This window comes from Mercurialis annua, linkage group LG7 (assembly GCF_937616625.2).
Source record: "Mercurialis annua linkage group LG7, ddMerAnnu1.2, whole genome shotgun sequence".
Lineage (NCBI taxonomy): Eukaryota > Viridiplantae > Streptophyta > Magnoliopsida > Malpighiales > Euphorbiaceae > Mercurialis > Mercurialis annua.
In genome coordinates, this window is record NC_065576.1 from 39,207,453 (window position 1) to 39,228,564 (window position 21,112).

Genomic DNA, 21,112 nt, shown 5'->3' on the forward strand with positions numbered 1-21,112 from the left:
AAGGAACAGATCCTCCTTCCTCTATGGGAGGAAGGAGGGCTCCTCCGGCATCAAAACGATAAAAAAAAAATTAAAAAAAAATTAGCGGGTTCGATATATCGGGGAAGTACGATGGTACGCCGAAAATATTTTTTTAAATAATTTAATTTGTTATTAAAATATTTAAAAATAATAAATTAGAAGATTTATTTGAACATTTTTAAAGTTGGAGGACTTATTTGTATTTTTTAAGATAAAGAAAAATATGGTGGAACCCTTCTATTTAGTTGTTATTAACATTTTTATCCTTAAAAATTTTATATAGTCAATTGTACCCTTTTTGGGGTAGAGATGAAAATGAAAAATCAAAAAAAGGGTACAAATGAACTTTTTCCTAGGTCATGGTATAAACGAAAAAATATTACAAGGTGGGGGTTTTTAAAGTAATTAGGCCCCCAAAAAATAGGAGTTAACCAGTATAGTTACTTATTAAAAATAAAAGATTCATATACAAGAAACAATCTAAATAAAAAAAAAATATGAATAAAGGTTCATCGATTAATATTTTAAAAAATGTAAAAGTGATGATAAATAAAAATCATGCACACACGGACCAGAGCTAGTTTCAGTAGTACTCGCACAGCCAGCTGGTTGTTAAAAGTATGTTTACAAAGAGATTCTCAAAAGTTTAAGTTAAATTGCTTTCCAGGGATATCGAATTGCAACCCTATACTGAACTATTTAACAAAAATAATTCCCAAACTCAATTAAATTGCTGGGGTATGACATCCTACAGAACAAAGCGAGAGAGGTTATAGTACCAAAACAAACTAATAACTATTAAAAAAAACACAATTTACTGTCGGGTGACAGTATTAGTTTAACAACAGTAACACACATGCAATGGAACACAGGGATGCATGCTTACATTTGGCAGGCCGACCCCCAAAATTAGCAGGTAGTCCATCATTCATCGCCAAAGCGGCCAACTAATGGAAGGATTAAAACATAAATCATTGATGAGAAATAAATAAAACGGTGGGAACTCCAAGAGCTAAACAAACATGGTTCTGATATACATAACCTATCACTGGCTTAATAGAAAAAAGATGGTTCTGATGTACACCGGCTTAAAGAGATGCATACCTATACAATCTATCTGCTGTGGCCTCATCCACCTTCATTTTAAGAAGCAAAGGATCATCATTACCTGTTCTAATGACCACCAGCTCCACATGCTCCCCAACCTTGCTCCACATACTTTCAAATAACTGATACCAATTTTTATAACCAGATATCAAACCAGCAGTTATTCTTTGTTGCATATCCTAAATACTAAAATTCAAGGTCAAAAAGGAAAGGATGAATATTTTATTTACTTTATGCTGATAGTGGTATATATTCAAAATGGAAGGATAACTAAATACTCAACTAGCTATATCAGTGAAACAAAAGAAATGCACAGTAGTTGAGAAAATGTGTCAAGAAAATCATTTTCTAGCTTCAACAGAAAATGTCTAACAGGGAACATAAAAATCAGTGCTTAAGAAACAAGCACATGCTTGCTAGATGTCGAGATATAAAAGCAAATGTTCCAAGGACAAGAAAGAGGAACATAATAGTAAGAGAATAAGTAAATCAGCTGTCAGAAAAATAGGATCGAGAAAAAGATGATGACATGTGCATAAAAGAACATCCAAACTGTGAATCAGTGCAACACTTGTGCCAAGATTATAAATTCAACAATAATTTTCTTCAAAGAATCACATGTACGACTGTTCAAAACCTTCAGCGAAATGGAATAGAGATAGAGAACCTTTAGCCTTTTTTTCTTTCTACGGAATAATAAAATAGCAACATTACTAATTGCAGCAGCAAGAACGATACTATACCTCCAAGAAACTTTGAACGGTTTTCCCATCAAATTGAACGATAACATCATCTTGTCTTATTCCAACAGAATCAGCAGAAGAGCCTTGTAATACCTATTTGACAGTTCAGATCACTAATCCAATTACTACAAACATTTCAGTTGCAAAGGACAGCAAAGGTAAATGCCAATTGACCTGATATCATGGTCAACATGCCTATGCAAATAGGGCAAGGTGCTCGTGTACATCAATCATAGTTGTTAAAGCGCAAAGCGCACTTGAAGCGCAAAGGGTCCCATATCGCTTTAAGCGCAAGGCGCAAAAAAAGCGCACGCCCGAGTGAAGCTCGGCGCATATATGTAAAAAAATATTAAAATACCAATAACACACAATAATTGTCCCCAAAATTAAATATATGCTTTTGATAAAATCATAAGTCCAATAAAGCTACTAGCCTACCGCTAGTTGCAACCTAAAATCATCTATTAGTATGTTTTATATTAAAGGCTTGCTTGGATGATCAGAGAAGAGAAGAGTTGATCCTTTGTGGAAGTTTGAAAGGTAGAAAACAGAGAATTGGAGAAGAGGAGCAGTCGTTTAAATTTTCTATGCATTCTTTTAATATTTTTAAAAGCCCAATACCCAACTAACTCTTTTGTTAATGTTTTGTTTTTAAAGGTCCAAAACCCAAGCCCAAAATTATTAGGGTTTCTCAGATGCGCTAAGCGCGCCTCAGAGGCTCGCCTGAGCGCTTTAGCGCGCCTGAGGCGCGCCTTGATGAAGGTGGTCGCCTCAGGTGTTTCTGAGGCGCACCACCTGCGCTATGCGCTATTCTAGCGCTTTAGCGCGCCTCAGGCGCGCTTTTAACAACTATGACATCAATGAGCTTCAAATTATGAAGCTCGTGAATTAAACACTTGAAGTTACACATACTCATTTTCTCCAAGAACACAAAACTGTAAAACTGCAGCTTTCTTAGATAAGTGCATGAGACATTAACTTCCTAATAATGGTCAATTATAGGGAAGCTCTCAATAAGGTGAAACAACCTAATAAGCTATTTGAATTAAACTATGATGCGCAAGGTATGATGTAGTTTAGCACTTTGCAGGTTTGAAAACAATCTCAGAATAGTTGAGTACGGTACGTTTTCAAGTTATTGTAGCTTATTTTAAGTATCCAAATTAGTGATGAGCTATCTTTCACATTTAGAGGAAACAGAGCTAGAAGCAACTAGATAGGGATACAAGTCATGATATATAGCAGAATAAGGTTGATCCTGATTCTGATTCACTGCATTAACATCAAAAAGGCATGGAAAAGTGTCAGCAGTTTTGTTGCCAGTGAATTATTAAGTTATATGATACTTCCATTAACATGTCTTCTCCCGTGTTCTACCTTTAAAGAAGCTTTTTTCATGTAAAATTCTAAAAACATGAGGTTCCAATAAGATACCGTTTCTCATGCAATAAATCTATCTTCCAAATTTTAGAGATTTGAGATAAATAAAGGCCAACTAATACCACCGGAAAAACTACTATGCTTAATGGAAAAAGGAAAGTAGATAGAGAGCATACCTCCTTAACAATAACACCTTTGAAAATGTTGGGGAACTTTTTAATGAAATTTTCCAAAAAACTTAGGTTAGCTGCATAAAGATTAGTCACTCCCATGCCAAGCCAAGGTCGACGTGGTTCCCTATAACATAAGATGAATCATTATAACCTGAAAACTCTGCAATACTTACCATTCATCATTTCTTAGCTGAATTAGCAACAGAGTACTTAGTCTTCATTTACAATCTACCTAATTACAAATTAAAAGTAAAATAGATTAGTATTTTAGATATTATTAAAGGCCAGCCTAAGGAGCAAGGCGCGCTGCCAGTGCCAGCACCTCTCTAACCAAATAATAGAAATGATTTGGTGTGTAATTTTTGTAAGAAAGTTACTAAAAAGGAAAGGGCTTGAATCGGACTACTAGATATGTGAATATGAACAACAATCCAAGGCATAAAGGGCCTAAATTACAGGACCAACTCAAACTAACAAACCATGTTATGTTTGCTTGTCATACACAAAATGCCCATTGCTTGGCTTGCACTTGTTCCATCTATTCAAAACCCATGATTAAATCATTTCACATTAAGTACTACTTAATAGTTCAATTTATACCTTATTCCAAGACTAGCTTTTGACAATCTAACAAAAGATTGAGAACTTCATTTGCAATGACTCATTGGTATCAGCAAAAATACTCCCAAGTCTCCCGAACTTGCAATAATAAACTGACTCGTTTCAATAACAATTTAAACATAACAAAGCAAATATTTTACACAAAAAGGCGGTAAAAATGAATTACAGTTGTATGCACTTGGTTAGGTGTATTTAAGATCAAAAAGGGGAAGGACCCCACTGGACATTTGCAAGACAATGAACAGACATATCACGATTTCAAGACATGATTAACTTCCCATAAATTTTGTTAATTTCAAGTGCATTTTCATTAAGAATTAGTTCTCTCAAGTCGAAACCCTATGAATATAATACAACTCATAGTAAGGTAATTAGTTACCCATATTTTTTGATATGGTCCCACCATATGGAAGCTATTTTAACCGGCAAGAATGGAGTGTACAACCGGTGATAAAAACAAATTCCAATGACTTCGCCATTCATGTTGATAACCGGGCCACCAATGCCACACTACACCCAAAAGAAAAAAATGCTATCATTCATTTATTTTCTATCCAGTAGTTCTAATGAAACATCCATGTCACATCATATAAGAGCATACATCAATAAAAAAACTGATGTTTTTTACTAAAATGAAATCTGCAAGCGAAAGAATCCATAAAGAAAAAGTGACTAACTCAACAACACCAAAAATGAAGAATAGGCAAAAGGGTAGAGAGAAAATTACTTTGGAAATTTTGCTGGTTGCCCTTAAAAGCTCTTTACAGTCATAGTCATATCGGCAGACATTGAGACTTAAAAACAGCAGCAGTTAGATTAAAAAGAAAAGAAGTGAGAAATTATTAGTTGGTATAATTATTCGCTCGTATACATTATAGAAACTAATAACAAACTGATGCTTCCAGAAAGTATAAATGATCAAAATCTCAATTTAGTAAAAGAAAAATGAACAATATAGCTGACCTGATTTCACCAGGTGCAGCCATGAGCTTAAAAGACTTAGTAGAAGAGCGGGCAAGAGCGGTCACTGCTTTTCCAGGAATAAAATTACATGACTTCAAATGTGGACGAAGCTGAATTGGAGTGCGAAGACAGCTTGGATCAATTGTTGAAGAATGATCCAACAACGCCAAAGATGCAACTTTTAATGGAGTATCACACAGTATTTTTAGAGCAGCTAAGTTGTAATGAAAATCGCATGCTATTATTTCAGCACCAATTGATGTATGCTCCGATAGGTGCACAACAACCTACAAAACAATTGTTCAAAACTCTCAATTTAACAAAACAAACATCAGCTTGAAATAAGTTAAACTGTGCAAATAAGTTACTGACCATAATCTCATTTGCTATAGAATCTTGACGGTTGTGACACTCAACGAGATTGGCAGAGGTCAGTATAATACCACAATTATCATTATATTCAATGATAATTCCAGAGCTATGAGATAACTCATTCTCACCTGAGAAATTAGGTGGAATAAATAAAAAAAGGAAAAGCAATTTGAATATTTAGTAAATATTCAGTGAAGCAAAGTAAGCAAAGAACAAATATAAGAAATTAGACAAGATTGAATAACTACCTAAATAAGATGTAATACTGACAACAGATGCAGAAGCTTTCAAAGCAGCCATCTTTGTATCAATATCCAAGGCTGAGCATTTTATCAATAAAACAACATGAAAATAAAATCTAGAAAGTATATTTAAACAATTATTAGTAATACAAAACTAAGTTGCACGGAAACGGAAACAACATAACGGATTTTCTCAAAATATAGAAACAGGAATGTGGGGAAAAAGGTGTAATTAGTAAAAATATAGGGGGTAATTATAAATACTAAAAGTTATAAAGTTATGTAATATATATACACACATTAAGTTTCATTTATAAAAATATATTTTCATATAAAGAAACTAGAATAACAAATTATTTAAATATATAACAAACATACATATCAATAAATTTTCTATAATTTGAATCTATAACAAATATAACATATCAATAAATTACATAATAACTATAAAGTCGGATAATTGATTGGGTCCTTTAAGTTATAGATAACCTTTTTTAGTTTTTTTAGCTATTACAGATTCCTTTTTTTATATAGAAAACGGGTTTACCGACCTGAAAGGTTTCCGAATCAGGGAAACTCATCCTACATAAGGTTTCCGTGCATCCTAGTACAAAACTCAAAAGAAAACTCACGGTAAAACATGACATCTATCTCTAAATCCCTCTCCCATTGGGGACAATCTGTAGCCTTCCTCTTTCGTCCCAAAAACATAATTTACCTACAAGATACATAACATCAAGTTAGAGTGATTTAAAAGTTTTTAATTTGTTAAGTTGTAAAATTTAAAACACAAAATTACAGCCGAGAGAAAGAACACAACACCAAGCAGCAGCTGCGACGGAAGAATAAAACAAAGGAGGCGGAAGCGGGCGGTTTGGCACAGTACTAGCAGCTGCAGGGAACGGCAAAGCGGGCATTAGTATATTTTGTTTGTATTTTGACTTTTTATTAGAGATAGAAGGTAGAAGATATAGCGCCACTGAGGTTTTTATTTAGGGTTTTCGACACTTTAAAATTGATTATTGTTTCCTTTATAAAACAAAAAGAGCAAATTACTCTAAGTTACTTCACATTTGTCATAATTTAAAATTCAGTACCATTTGTTTAAAAATCAAACGATTTAATACCTTAGTTTTGATTTTGTAAACTATAAGATCCTTCTGTTAGTTCTGTTAATAATTTAAAATTTACTTTCAAATTATTTGGTACCTCAGTTTCAATTATATAAACGATTTGGTACCTAAGTTTCAATTATTTAAACGATTGGGTACCTCATTTGCAAACGATTTGGTACCTCACATTTCATTCCATTAATGATTGAGTACCTATATTTAACAGAAGGACCTTATAGTTTACAAAATCAAAACTGAGGTAACAAATCGTTTGATTTTCAAACAAGGGGTATCAAACTGTGAATTATGACAAATGTGAGGTACCTTTGAGTAATTTGCTCTAAAAAAATTAATTTTGAAATAGGAAATCTTATCACCTCGTGCTCACTCCCTCTAGGGATTAATATACTTTTACCGTCTCAACTTTAAAATAAATGACAATGTGGTTTCTGAATAAAATTTTATACCGAACTGGTAAGTGAACTTGTTCAAAATTTACAAGTTAGTTGTTCAAGCTGATTTCTGACAAAAATGGTGATATGGAGCATGACATGGCTGAAAGATATATGGTGGTATTAATGACATGGATTTATGTTATTTAATAAAATAAAAAGGGCATATGTGACGATCACATGACGAGCAAAATGACAAATTATGCCCTTCATCTATCAAAACGGGACTGAGTTACAAAAGTTAAAAAAATTAGATTAAAACTTGGGAAAAATTATAGCCAATTTGTGCAAGGGAGAACGCTGAAATCAAGACTGGAAAAGGGACTATAAGAACGTGATTGTGCTTAAGATACGTATCTCAAGCAAGTTTGTTGAATGTTTTGTATACAATAACGAGATATGTGCAATTTTTCTAATGTTTTTTTGACCTAAGTTTATCGTTTTATTCTTTAATGATTCTTTTAAACTCATTAAAGAATTGTATAATTATTAGTTGATCACTCTGTTTTGCTTATTTTTAATAATTTATTGAAGTGTATTTTTTATATTTAATAGTGAGCGGTGTGGATGTTGATGTAGAAAAAATTTACTTTATCGAGTTTTAACAATATCACACAAGACTTGCTAGGAAATAGACAAATTAGCAAGATTCATTTTAGATATCCAGGAAAACCTTAGCACATGGGTTGAGGTTGTTGATTGAGTGGTCCATTTTAGACTTGGTTGAATTATTACTAGAGCATAAAGTAATAGAGGTGTACATTGAGTACCATGAAATTTTTGTTGAGGGTAGAAGTGGCCACGGTTCATAACTCGGCAGTTCTGGTTCGAAACCGCCGGGTCACGGTTCAAGAAAAAGTGGAACCGGCTCGGAACCGCCTAAGAGACGGTTCCATGACGGTTCGGAACCGGACGGTTCTAGTTCCGGTTTAGGACGGTTTAGAAAATAATTAAAAATAAAATTAAAATTTAATTACTAAAAAATGTAATTTAACAATAAAATAACTCACACAGATAGTATTACAAGAAAATAAAGATTTTTTTAAAAAAAATTAAAATATTAATAAAAAATTAACTAAAACAAATATAACATATATTTTATTATAAAAGTAAATATATTATATGATAAAGATATAATATATATTTTAAATATATAATATGTATTTTTTATCAACGGGTTTGACTCTTGAATCGCTGGTTCCGACCCGAAACTGCCGGTTCACGGTTCAATAAATATGGAACCGGCGGGCCGGTTTTAGTCTGGTTCCGGGTTTGACCAGTTCCGGGCCGGGTTTGACCGGGCCGACTCACGGGCTGACCCAGCCCATGGCCACCTCTAGTGGGTAGTTTAGGCATTGTCTTTATAAGTGAGGGTATAAGGGAAATAAGTAATGAATTAATAGAGGGAGATGAGATAAAGCTTACAGGTTGGACATATTAATAATAGTAATAATGGACAACAAAAGAGTAGTCGTGAGAGTGAAGGAAGTGCAACTACATAGGTAAATGCAGCTAGTGAAGGAACTGAAGCTACAAAGGTAAATGCAGCTGGTGAAGGTTGTGGAATTGCACTAACATAGGGAATTGTAGCTAGTGAAGGTGTTGGAAATGAAGCTACTAAAAGTAATTTGTAATACCCCGTATTTTTTGTTATGTTTTCGACTTGATTTTGGATTGTTTCTGATTGGTTTTAGCATTGTAACACTTTGTCTGAGTCTTGTTTTCTATCTTGTATTTGCCACAAGTGTCGTGTGGGTATTGAATTTTGATTCGATTCACTTTCGGTATTCATTGAAGTTGTTTTCGCATGTTTTCTAAAACTGCCATGTGTTAGTAAAACATTGATATCTCCCAATTGAATGGTCGGATCAGACTCATCTTTGTATATGTTGTTTCTGAGAGGATTTTCTAAAATCTGGTCGGTGGATCATTTTTCTGATGTCGCGGGCGCGACGTGTGCGTGTCGCGGCGCGACGCCGACACTATAAGGTTCACAAAAGTCTATAAACCCCTAACTCAATGTATTACGCCTTCTTTCGACCCCTAAACTCTAAAACGAGTATATACATTAAAATATCAGTTTCTATCAATCTCCCATGTTCTTTGGTGATTATAAACAATGAAAGTGCGATTTTTACATCCTATTCGCTTGTTCTTCGTTGGTGTTCTTTGTTGGAGAGTTGGTGATTTGTCTATTTCGGTCTAGAACCTTTTCCTTGGGTTCAATCTTTGTGTTACCCTATTGTTTATCAATATTAGGTAATGTTTTCATGTCCTTATGATTTATTCTTGATTTATTATATATTTTTGTCTAGAATTGCATAATCTAGGGCTTTTTTTTGGATTAAATGATTTTTTAATGATTTCCTACGTATAGCTACTGATCTTGTATGATAAAATGATTTATTGGGCAAGTAATTCTGATTTTATATGATTCTATTATAGTTGGTCATGTTCAATTATAGTTTAAGCAAATTATATTATTTTGTAAATTCATTTCAAAATTTATATGTGGCAATCATATTGGATGTTATGACGCTTGATATAGTATGATTATGTATTTCAGGTTAATGGTCTAATGTGGTTTGGGTTGGTACCAATTGATGGAATTGTGGGATTTGTTAAAAACTCTACGATTTGCAAAAATTGTGAATTTAAGGTGTTTGAACGTTGATGTCCCACGATTTCTTTAAAATCGTATACCTACTGTTCTAAAATGATTTGAATGATGTTTATATTCTTTAGGATCAGTGGTGTCATAATTTGAAATGGTAAAAGATTGATTTGGCTTGTTTAGCGTGTTTAGACAATTTCTAGCGATATTGCGAAATTGTTTATTTAACTGTTGTTGGAATAAATTTAGATATGAGCTGTTTTGTGTATATATATACACTACTGATCTAAGTGAGTTTTGAATTTCCAATCATAATTGTTTTGGTACGAGTGGCATATTTTCGAAACTAGCTAGTTTTACGCTAAAATGTGTTGATTTTGAATTCGATACTTTTTGATGGTTTAAGATTTGAGCTGTTTGCATATTATGGGATTACCTTGAGGAGATTAGGAGATCAAATGTTGGCGGCACAACCATTATGAAAGTGGAATGACCTATGCTAGAGTCTTTGTCGATGTTTCAAAGATTATACATCAATTTTGACTGTTTGAAGAAAGGATTGTTGAATGGATGTAGAGGGGGTGATTGGGCTAGATGGTTGCTTTTTGAAAGGAAATGTTAAAGGAGAGATTTTAGCAAATGTTGGGGAGAGATCCAAACAATCAAATGTTTCTTGTGGCTAATAATCACCCACGGCCCCTGACTTTAGGGGTACCTTACGACAAACCCCCTGATAAAAAAAAACGATCAGTAAACCCTCTAATCTTTGTGGCGGCGTCACCTAAACCCCCCAAACCCCAAATATGACGAAAATACCCCTGGCGCCGTTTTTTTCAGTCAACTGTCATTTTTTTGAAAAACAAAAAACAAATCTGACGGCGCCACGTCAGCTGCCACGTCAGCAAAATACCATAAAAATTTTAAACACCCAAAATACCCCTAATTTAATTTAGAAAAAGACAAAAATAAAATAAATCAACCCAATCTATACCATTTAATTAACCGACCCAACCACCGCCACCCGACCAACCCACCGCCGGAAAATTTTCCGGTCATCTTCTCCGAGATGACCGGAAAATTTTCCGGTCATACTCAGATCTGTTCTTGGAACAGATCCACCATGGATCTGTTCCAAGAACAGATCCATGGCGTGTGGATCTGTTCTTGGAACAGATCCATGGTGGATCTGTTCCAAGAACAGATCTGAGTATGACCGGAAAATTTTCCGGTCATCTCGGAGAAGATGACCGGAAAATTTTCCGGCGGTGGTCGGGTGGCGGGTTGGTCGGGTGGCGGTGGTTGGGTCGTTTGTGTTTGGGTTGATTGAATTGTTTGGGTTAAATAGAGTTGAGTTGAGTTATTTTATTTATTTTTTAATTAAATATGGGGGTATTTTAGGTGTTTTAATTTTTTATGAATTTTCGATGACGTGTCAGCTGACGTGGCGCTGTCAATTTTTTTTTTTTTTTGAAAGTCAGTTGACCAAAAAAGACGGCGCCAGGGGTATTTTCGTCCAAAAGGGGTTTAGCGAGCGCCGCCATAAAGATTAGGGGGTTAGTGATCGTTTTTTTTTATCAGGGGGTTTGTCGTAAGGTACCCCTAAAGTCAGGGGCCGTGGGTGATTATTAGCCGTTTCCTGTGGCTTGGGCTAAGTTGACACAAAAAGGAGGGAAACATGGGATTGGTTCATCAAGTTGCTTGTAGAGTATCTTGGCATGGTTCAGGTGGCATGATGTTGCATTATCACTGATCAACAAAAGGTTAGTTATGACATGTAAAATGTTAGTTAGTAACAAATGTGAATTGGTTAGTTATCTAACAATGTGAATTAGTTAGTTGGTTATCGAATGAGTTGTGAATTAGTTAATGGGTAATGTACTGAAATTGTTAGTTAGTAGGTTATGTAAGTTGGGAAGTTAGTGGTTGTAAGAGTTGTGAATTGGTTAGTTAGTTGGTTATTTAATGAGTTGTGAATTGGTTAGTGAGTTATGTAATGTAACTTTTAGTTGGTTATTGTGATGAAATATGAAGTGGTTATTTATCTATGTGATGTAAATTGTTAGTTAGTAGGTTATGTAAGTTGGTTATATAGTTGTCTAAGAGTTGTAAATTGGTTAGTTGGTTATCTATGTGTTGTGAATTGGTTAGTTAGTTATTGTTATCATTTGCAGATAGTTAGTTAGTTAGTGGTTGTTATCATCTGCAGGGCTTGTTGGATTCAATATCCAATGTGCTACTAAGAGCTGAACACATGTGTTGTGCAAGGCACCTATATGCTAATGGAGGAAAAAGAATGGAAGAAGAGAGGATTTACAGAAGCAACGTTAGAAGTGTGCCAAGTCTTCAAACATGTATGACTTTGACAAAAACATGGAGACAATGGGACAGCTCGCACAAAAGGGATTTGATGACATGCTAGTGACCCACCCTAGACACTGGTGTGTAGGGCTTACTTAAACACCGAGGTAAAGTGTGACATTGTTGATAACAATTCAATAGAGGCTTTTAATTGGAAAATTATTGAAGCTCGAACAAAGAATGTCATTTCTATGTTAAAGACATACGATCTTTAGTATGAGTAGGTTGCTAACCAATAGAGACCTCTCATCTGACTGTATTGGTGGTTTTGGGAACAGAATAAGCAAGAAACTGCATGAGAGAAAATTATAGAATGCTAATTGTAACTTTTTATGGAATAGGGATGGCTTAAAAATAGGGCACCTCGGAGATACCTATGTAATCAATCTGAAAAATAGGGCATACCCTTGTAGACAGTTTGATCTAACAGGTATACATTGCCCTCATGTCGTATGTGCCATCACATACCTAGAGGAAAATCCTGAAAATTACATTTTCCATTGATTTAGGAAAGAAACATACCTAAAGGCTTATATCTTCATGATGCAACCAATGAATGGGAGAGATTCTGAAGAAAAAAAACTCTGTTTGACCCAGCTTAGCCCTCTCCTTTCAAAAAGATGCCTGGCAGGCCTGCAAAAAACAGAAGAAAAGAAGACGGAGAAGCATCTAGTTGTTATAAGTTATCTAGTAAGGGCGGATAGTGATGACTTTCCAAGTGTGTTTTGAGAAGGGTGTTGGTAAAAATATGCAAGCGTGTGTACGCCAACTTGTAATATAGATTGCAGTCCAGATATTGTACCCATGGGGAAAGCGATCAAAATACAACCAGTTAAGATACTTAATTTGTTTAGCTAAAAAGATAATTTGAATGAAGTAGTAGTGTCAAAACTAAATATAGCAATATTAGCTAAAACTAAACTAAAGCTGTGTGATAAAATAGAGTTCTAATAATAATGAGGAAGGTACGGATTATTAACTTTCATTATGCTGTTTAATCAATTTAGGTTATGGATTTGGTTATTCTACTACGGTTCAGGCTAATTCAATGCACCTAACTACAATAAAAAACAAGCAATGAACTAATAAACAGGCTAATTACTCACTCTCGCATAATAATTAACCTAATTTACTAATTAATTGAAGTATATTAAGTAATCCAAGTCAATTACTATGAGGTTGCGTCTTTGTAATTTTTCTGCACAGAGAACAAAATAAGCTTTAAGGGTGTCAGGCTGGTTTTGCCTGAAAGCCACTCTGATGCCTAAGTTAGTAAGGGTTTTTTGGTAGATAATTAGTGTGGTATATGTTTAGGGCTATTAGAATGATGACCTTTTCAGGCACCGGAGGAATTCTATTTATAGGCCTTCGAAAGACCGGTTATCGTGTGCCAGATCGTGGCTTGTTCCCACGATCTTCTGGTGAAGATGGGCCACGATCTCCGAATTATCCGCTTAGTGGGAGTGAGGGATCCAATTCGCCTCTTATTCTTCTAGGTCCAGGCGAACTGGGGCCCCTTAGGTGTTGTCTCTAGCTTATGTGGGAGACCTCCCAACTGGACGTTCTTTGATCCTCATAAAGGGGTATACTTTACTATAGCGAGGTACTTAAGAGTGGCTCACGAGGAGTCCAAACTATGTTAGGGTGATATCAGATGTCGCCCATTAGTTTGGTTAAGTCAGAGACATTAGGCGGTTCTTTCGTCGTTTCGAATTTCAAACGTGAAATCCTAAATGCTACCTTATAGGGGGGGTGAATGTCACGAGCCAATTTCATGAATCGTGATTGGCGCTAGGGTATGGGTATGGTCGTACCAAAACCCGTAGCAAGCCTTGCGGAATACAATCAAACATATAAACCGGCAGAACATTGCTCGGGGGCAACCGAGACTCCAACCTAAATCTAGCAATTTATATCACAGTTCTAATATAAATAACTTAATATTCGAAATGCTCAACATCATGCCTTAAATATAATAATAAAATAATCCAGAGTAAACATGCCAACAATAAACAATCGGACAAACCGACAATCCCAATGTGCAATAACCAAAATAATATATAAACTAGTTCTATTGCGGTCTAAGAGTTCGAAAACAATAACTAGTTTAAATAACATAAAACCTCCGAGGAATCAAAAGAATCGGAGTGGACCAGCTTTCAAATCATAAACCTGGAAAATTTGGGAAAACAACAGGGTCAGATATACTGAGATGAGTTCGCAATACTATTTATATTTATTAAGTTTAAAACCCTTAAATCAAAACATTTAATACAAATATAGTATGATTATGGAAAACAGTATTGAAATGATCCCAGCGTAAGTATGACATAGCATACTAATAAACCCAGAGTGGACGGGAACATATCCTCATCATATACCAGCGTAAGCAAGACATTAGTCTGCCGATCCCAGAGTACTTACCGGTGCACACAGTCTCGATACAAGCCTATCGAGCGGATCGTTTCAATCCAGATCCATAATCGCTTAAAACAGTTCAAAAGCATTTATAATACTAAAATAAATTGCGTACTTAATAAAGCAGTAAATAGCACTACAAACTCACTGCTTGCTATCCACGTGAATCTTGGCAAACAGCTAACCCTGCATAGACTCCGAAGCACGAGCAGTCGACGGGTCTAAACCAATATATAAGTTAAAATCCGAACAACCCCTAACTCTAAGATCACTAAACACCACATAGGACTAGTATCTTAACACAACCAAAGAACAACATTCAAAACACAGTAAGCCTAAAGCCAAAGTACATTACATATCCAACCAATACAATAACTAGTTAAGCTTAGGTGAGTTCTCGTTTTAAAAACAATCCAGAGTAATATAATTTAAACAACACCTTGCGATATCCAAGAAATCCCGGAGTAACGTGTTAGCCATATATCAACTATATGCTTAACACAACATGTCGGGCGACACAAGTCTAACCCGACCCAGCCAGAGTAAAATCTAAAGTTAAATCCTTTAAAACCAAACCAATGTATTTGATAACAAAGAACTCATCATAAGCTTAACCCAACACAAGTCAAAACCATAACAACAAAATACAATAATATTGCCAACACTTGGCCACTTCCACCCGGAGTTCATACATCTCAAATAAAACACCTTAAGTGTAACTAAACATGATTTTAATCATTTTAAATTAACTAAACTCAGATTTGAAGTATATACTTAAAATAGCATTAAAATCCTGTAAGAATATCCACAACTCAAATGCCAAGACAATCATCGATTATCAAGACAATCCAAGGTAAACTAACATCTTTTATAAGTTCAAATCATTTTCAAAACATATATTCCAACCTTTAATAACTTGGTTTAAATCAAAATTAAGCCAAAGCACTCACATAATCAAGTATGTCAATTTTGCCGAAAATTGCCTAAACTAGCCAAACGATTCAAAACCAAAAATTGATGAAACAAAGTATGTTATTAGTGATTTAAAACCTTTAAAACATCACTTAGAATATATTATATCAGTAGGTATAGAATTTGAAAACCATATTGTATTTGTAACGTTCAATTTCCTTAAAATCGTCATTTTCGCAAATCGTAGCATTTTTACAAACCAAACCAATTTCGATTCTCATTTACAAATAAACTTTTTATATCAGTAGCAATTGATATAAGAACACCTAATAATCAATAAATTTGGATTCAACCATTTAAATAATTCATTAAACGAATCCAATTCGCACAAGTCTAGAAATCGCCTAATCATTTTTTAATTACACAAATTCGTTATTGAATCATGCCAAACTCTTTCCAATACTTATAACATCAGATTATATATGTATAATCCATCATTTAATCATATAAGATCAGTAGCTTAAACATAGCATATCAATAACAACAATTCAATCCATCAAAATCCTATATTATGCATTTGTAGGCAAAATCACACAACAACGAATCCATAACTCAATTAGGTGTAAAAACATTACCTAAGAATGATGAACAAGATTATAATTGATGTATTAACCCAAGGCTCAAAGGGATGGGCCGAAATCAATTGGATCTACAAGCCACCAACGAAGAACACAACGTAGAAATCGCGTAGATCTTGCGAGTATGATGAAAAATCAAGTTCTTAGCGTAATGAATCGCATCTGGACTTGTTAGAACAAAGGAAATGTGTATTTTCTATGAAGATATTCGTTTTAGGGTTTGTGAATAAGAAAAGGGGGCTGCTCACATGAAAATAAGGGTCTATTTATAGACTTATGCGGGCTTTACATGGGCTTTAATAAAAGCCACGGTTTAATTATCATTTTGGGAGATAGAAGGATCCAAAAAACGTGCAAATTTTAATCATGCTAGAAAATACTCTTATGAACAACATATCAAAAAATTGGCCTGATCCGACATTTCATTTGGGAGATATCAACGTTTTACTAAAACATGATAGTTTTGGAAAACATGCGAATGTTGTTTTGATATATTACCCGAAAATAAATTGAATCAACATCAAACACATACGAGATCATGGGATACATATAAGACACTCAAAAAGACACAACCAAGGTATCACAAGTGTTACTTCTAACATATAACCATTCAGAATCAAGCTCGAAACATAACAAGAAAAATGTTGAAATGCAAAATAATAATAAATGCAAGATTACAACCAATTTGTAACGGATAACCAAACTGACAAATCAAGTTTGAAAACATGGGGTATTACAGTGAATAAGGTATATAAAAATTTAATGGAGTTTAAGAGAAAGAAGATGACACAAGGAATTTAGAGTGGTTCAGATCACAAGATGATCCTACTCCACTACTCAATCAAAGATTGAGATTTTGATAATCCACCAATATGTGTTTTAAAGCTTAACACTAACAATTACAAAGAGATTTTCTAAATCTAATCTCAAACTTACAATGTAATTTTTCAAGGCTAATCATAAATCCACACAACACTAAATGATAATCAACAACAAAGAAAATCAATCAATGTAATTGATGCACAAAAGAGGAAAGTAGTAAGAATTGAATGCTTGTATGTTTGGAGTTGTTCTTAGAGTATCTAACCTCTTAAAAGAGGTAGAAAATGGGTATTTATAACCCAATAACTTTCCCATGAAGCTTCTAAATCAAAACAAAAGTTTTGCTAAAAGAGCCTGGGTCACGCCCACTAATCCTTGGGGTCGCGCCCAAGACCTCTGATGTCTACTGAAAAGTCAACTGTCATGTGCCACATGACACTTCTTCATAGGGGCGTTCAAAAATGACCTTTGGGTGAAGCAACAAATATAATGGTCGCGCCCGCGAGGTCTTGGAGTCGCGCACACGAGATCTCTAAGGAATCAAAGGATTTGAAGCATGCTTGGTCGCGCCTGTGACCGTTCCCTTGTCGCGCCTGCAATAGCTTGGTCGTGCCCGCGACTACCTATTGGTAGCGGGCGCGAAAATGTTCTATTTCTCAAAATTCCCAATTTTTTGATTCTCGCTAGAAGGCTCTGAATTGACCTACGATGGTTTTAATGTATTCCTACACACTAATAAACAATATTAGAACCTTTAAATTGATTGTCAAAAGTCAAAATTGAAGAAATCAAAAGGACTTGGTCCAACAAAATGTCGCTAGCATTTATGGAATATAATGAGTCGCATCTCTTTGATTTCTACATTAATTGTTTGCCTTTTCGAGGAAGCTATGCCATGCTCTCAAGCATTTAAGTGCTTTTAATTGCCTTTCTATAAAAAGAGGTAAGAAATATTATTTTCCTTTTTACACACAATTTATCCTTCAATTCCTTTGCTTATTTGCTTTGTTTTCTTTCGTTGTTCGTTTGCTGTAAGGTTTCGATCTGTTTGAGGAATTTCTTCAAGCCAAGCTTCATTTTTTAATCCTAAATCAGTAAGTTCCAGTTGACCTTTCTTTCCCTTTTGTTGTGTTTTTTCTTTTTCAACACCAGATGTCTTTTTCTTCATCTTCTTCTTATTTCTTCTTTTGAAGGATCTTATGGTAGTCCTTCCTTCAGTATACCTCATATCACTATAGTCTTAGACTCCAATATAGAGGAATTATATAATAGGATACTAGAGGACAACGAGGAGGGTCCTTCTAGTTCGGATGGGGAAAGTGCAAAGGAGGAGGTTGCGCATGCCACTAGAGTGGGTGGAATGGAGAAGCTCCTGTAATATATGGTGAAGATGAAAATGAAGAGGATGGAGAGGATGAGGAGGATGAGGAAGAGGAACATGTTTTTAAGAAACATAAGAGGCCTTCCAAGTCTTTGCCTCGTCCATTATCTAAGCCCTCGTCCAAGAAGAAGCCCCATATTCCTCTATCAGAGTACCCTATTATTTGGGCGATTGTGCTATGGTATGGATCCATAGGCGATATGATATATCAGCTTCGGCCGAGATGCGAGTTCCTACCAAGGGATGTCCCCTGGATCAAGTTTTGGAAAAAGATGTACAACTCCTCTTTTTTCAGATCTGGAGGCTGGTTTGAGGCTTCCTTTAGATTCATTTACCCAAACAGTGTTTGAGAAATTGGAGATCCCCCTGGCCCAGTTGCATCCCAATGTACATAAACATTTGACTTGTAATAACCCGTAAATTTTTAAATTTTTTCTAATGGGTTCTAGATATAAATTCGGGTCATTTTTGGTTTGGTGGTTCGATTCGTGGTTTGATTTATGGTTCGGTTTAATTTCAGGTTCGGGTCAGGTTCCTTTGGTTTGTGGTTCAACCAAACGGTTGAACCATACGATTTTACTCAGGTCTCAAAGTGAGACCTGATGTCCCCGTTATGTCTCGTTCGAGACATTTCAGTCTCGGACGAGCACTGGATTTTTGTTGCTGGTCTCGTTCGAGACCAGCAATGTTTCGAATGAGACCTCAGCTTATCAGGTGGTCTCGTTCGAGACCAGCGTGCATAGTGTGTAGGGGTATTTTTGCCTTTTCGTGCTCCCTAGTTTAGCAACGATTTTAACCTAATTCTTCCATATAAATACCTATTTTTTTAACCCTAATTCATTACCACATTTCATACAAATCCTAGCCGCTTTCCCTACTCAAATTCACTGAGAATTCTTGAACTAATCATCAATCAAAAACCTGGCGTCATCGGTAAGTTTTCAGTTCCTGGTTTTCAGTTTTGCTTATAACCGACCTCTCCGTATTTTGATCCGTTCGTAACCGTTTCAGATCCAAATTTAGTTCTGATTCATCCTAGTCGAAGTAGACTCACATCTCTACGAATCCCATTTTTAGTTTTGCAAAACGGCATGTTATCCTTTTTGTTATAGTCGCCGCTGTTTTACCGTTTTTCATGTTATTTACAGTTTTGAATTCTAAAACCGATACCTTCGTTTTTCGATCTGTTTGTAGCCATTTCTAGATCGAATTCAGAGCTGTCTCGTCCCCTTGGAAGTAGACTCATTCCTCTACAACTTTTCTTTTCATTTCTCGCAAATCGGTACGTAAATCACCATGTATCGCTTCCGTCGTTTTATCATTTTTCATTGTCATAACTGTTAAGCTCTTGATGTTACTGTCTTCGCATTTGAATCTTGTTCGATTAAAAGAAACCCATTGTGATCTCAGGCTTGATAGGGAATTGTTGTTTCATGATAATTCATTCGATTGTAGTGTCAATAGCTATATCTGTTTGTTTTGAATTCTCTGGTTCGGTTCCTTGATTATCGTCTTACTGCCAAGATTAGTAAATCTTCAAGAGTTAAGCTTTTAATTATCTTGGATGGCTACACTTTTGATTGTTGTTCTTAAATTGATTTGTAAATGTTTGGATGTCTTAGTTAATGGCAAATTTAAGGTTTCTGAATTGTTGTTTTGGAGGAATGACGAGTTACATTAGGTTGAGGTTTGGTTTTTGAATGTTTGTGAGGAAGATGAATACGTGTCATCTGTGTATTGGTTGTTTTGAATTTGTTTTGGCCAAAAGTTATAAATGGTTAATGAGTTCTTATGACTTAATTAAATAAGTTTCTTAAGTTATTTATTAACTAAGTATATTTGATTTTATCAATTGGTTAGCTAACTTTGATTTCTAATTGAGGATTTCGTTTAATTTGAAAGTTTGCCAAATTAGTAATATTATTTTTAAAAACCTAAAAATAATATTTGAGCTATTTAAAATTAAATTAATAATTATTATTAATTATTATTTAATTGATAATTTGAAATTTTTGGCTTAGCGGGCCAAAGTGATATTTTAGATTTAAATTTGTTATTAATTTATTTGGGATATTTTGCCAATAATTTTAATTACTTGGGTAATTATATTTTATTTTATTATTGACTGATTGTGTCAATTTGACGTTTGAGATTTAGAACGTTTTTTTTAATTAATTTTAATTAAGTAAATTGGTTGTTACTTGGGTTACTTAAAGTTAAAGCTATTGAGTTCCGTTTTAAATATTGATTAATTATTTTATCAAAGTTGTTTCTATAATTATGAACTATGGTTTATAATTGAATATAATTATATTTATTTTATCGAAGTGATTTTTGGGAATTATAAACTCTGATTTATATTTTTGATAAAATGTTTTGGGTCGGGTTGGACTTGGGTAACCCGACATGTGAGGTAGCTTGGTAGTTATTGGTAACTCGGCTAACCAAATATTTGAGGAAATAGATTTAAGTTATTATTTAAATATTATTTTTTTGTAACATTTTCCGGAACGGATTTTAAAGCGGGAACTTAATAGATTGACTTATTTATTTATTTGAGTATTGTGTTACGCGATGTGGTTCGTTTTTGACTCGGATCATTACGTAATTAATTATCCATTCAGTTCTGGTTATGTTTGTGCTTGACTCGGTATTGTGCTAGTCCTATGTGGTGTCTAGTACTCTCTAGAGTTAGGGGTTGATTTTAACATTGATTTTACTCTGTTCTTAGACTCGTCGACTGTGCGTGCTTCTGAGTCGATTCAGGTTTCATCGCTTGCCAG

At 34.7% G+C, this 21,112-nt stretch overlaps 1 protein-coding gene across 3 annotated transcripts; it reads right to left on the reverse strand.

Moving 5' to 3' along the window:
• Positions 1 to 519: 519 nt before the first annotated feature.
• Positions 520 to 6,635, reverse strand: LOC126655736 (putative protease Do-like 14). 3 transcript variants are annotated; one of them, XM_050350016.2, is made up of 12 exons: positions 6,445 to 6,635; positions 6,255 to 6,340; positions 5,629 to 5,700; positions 5,381 to 5,508; positions 5,009 to 5,295; positions 4,773 to 4,839; positions 4,425 to 4,555; positions 3,428 to 3,548; positions 1,872 to 1,964; positions 1,126 to 1,250; positions 908 to 968; positions 520 to 769 (listed from the first exon to the last, which is right to left on the reverse strand). In XM_050350016.2, exons 2-11 carry the CDS (start codon positions 6,331 to 6,333, stop codon positions 950 to 952), a joined length of 1,122 nt encoding a protein of 373 aa, XP_050205973.1. In that variant the 5' UTR covers positions 6,334 to 6,340; positions 6,445 to 6,635; the 3' UTR covers positions 520 to 769; positions 908 to 949. The 3 variants fall into 3 exon arrangements, with proteins under 3 accessions (XP_050205973.1, XP_050205974.1, XP_050205975.1); XM_050350017.2 differs by having other exon boundaries at positions 6,422 to 6,635; XM_050350018.2 differs by lacking the exons at positions 6,255 to 6,340; positions 6,445 to 6,635 and adding an exon at positions 6,174 to 6,213.
• Positions 6,636 to 21,112: the final 14,477 nt, after the last annotated feature.

Coding starts and splice junctions, on each gene's coding strand:
- LOC126655736 (XM_050350016.2), bottom strand. CDS start 6,333: ATGTTTTTGGGACGAAAGAGGAAGGCTACAGATTGTCCCCAATGGGAG. Junction 4,840..5,008: donor GCTGCACCTGGTGAAATCAG/GTCAGCTATATT, acceptor GCTGTTTTTAAG/TCTCAATGTCTGCCGATATG. Junction 1,251..1,871: donor CCGTTCAAAGTTTCTTGGAG/GTATAGTATCGT, acceptor AATTGGTATCAG/TTATTTGAAAGTATGTGGAG.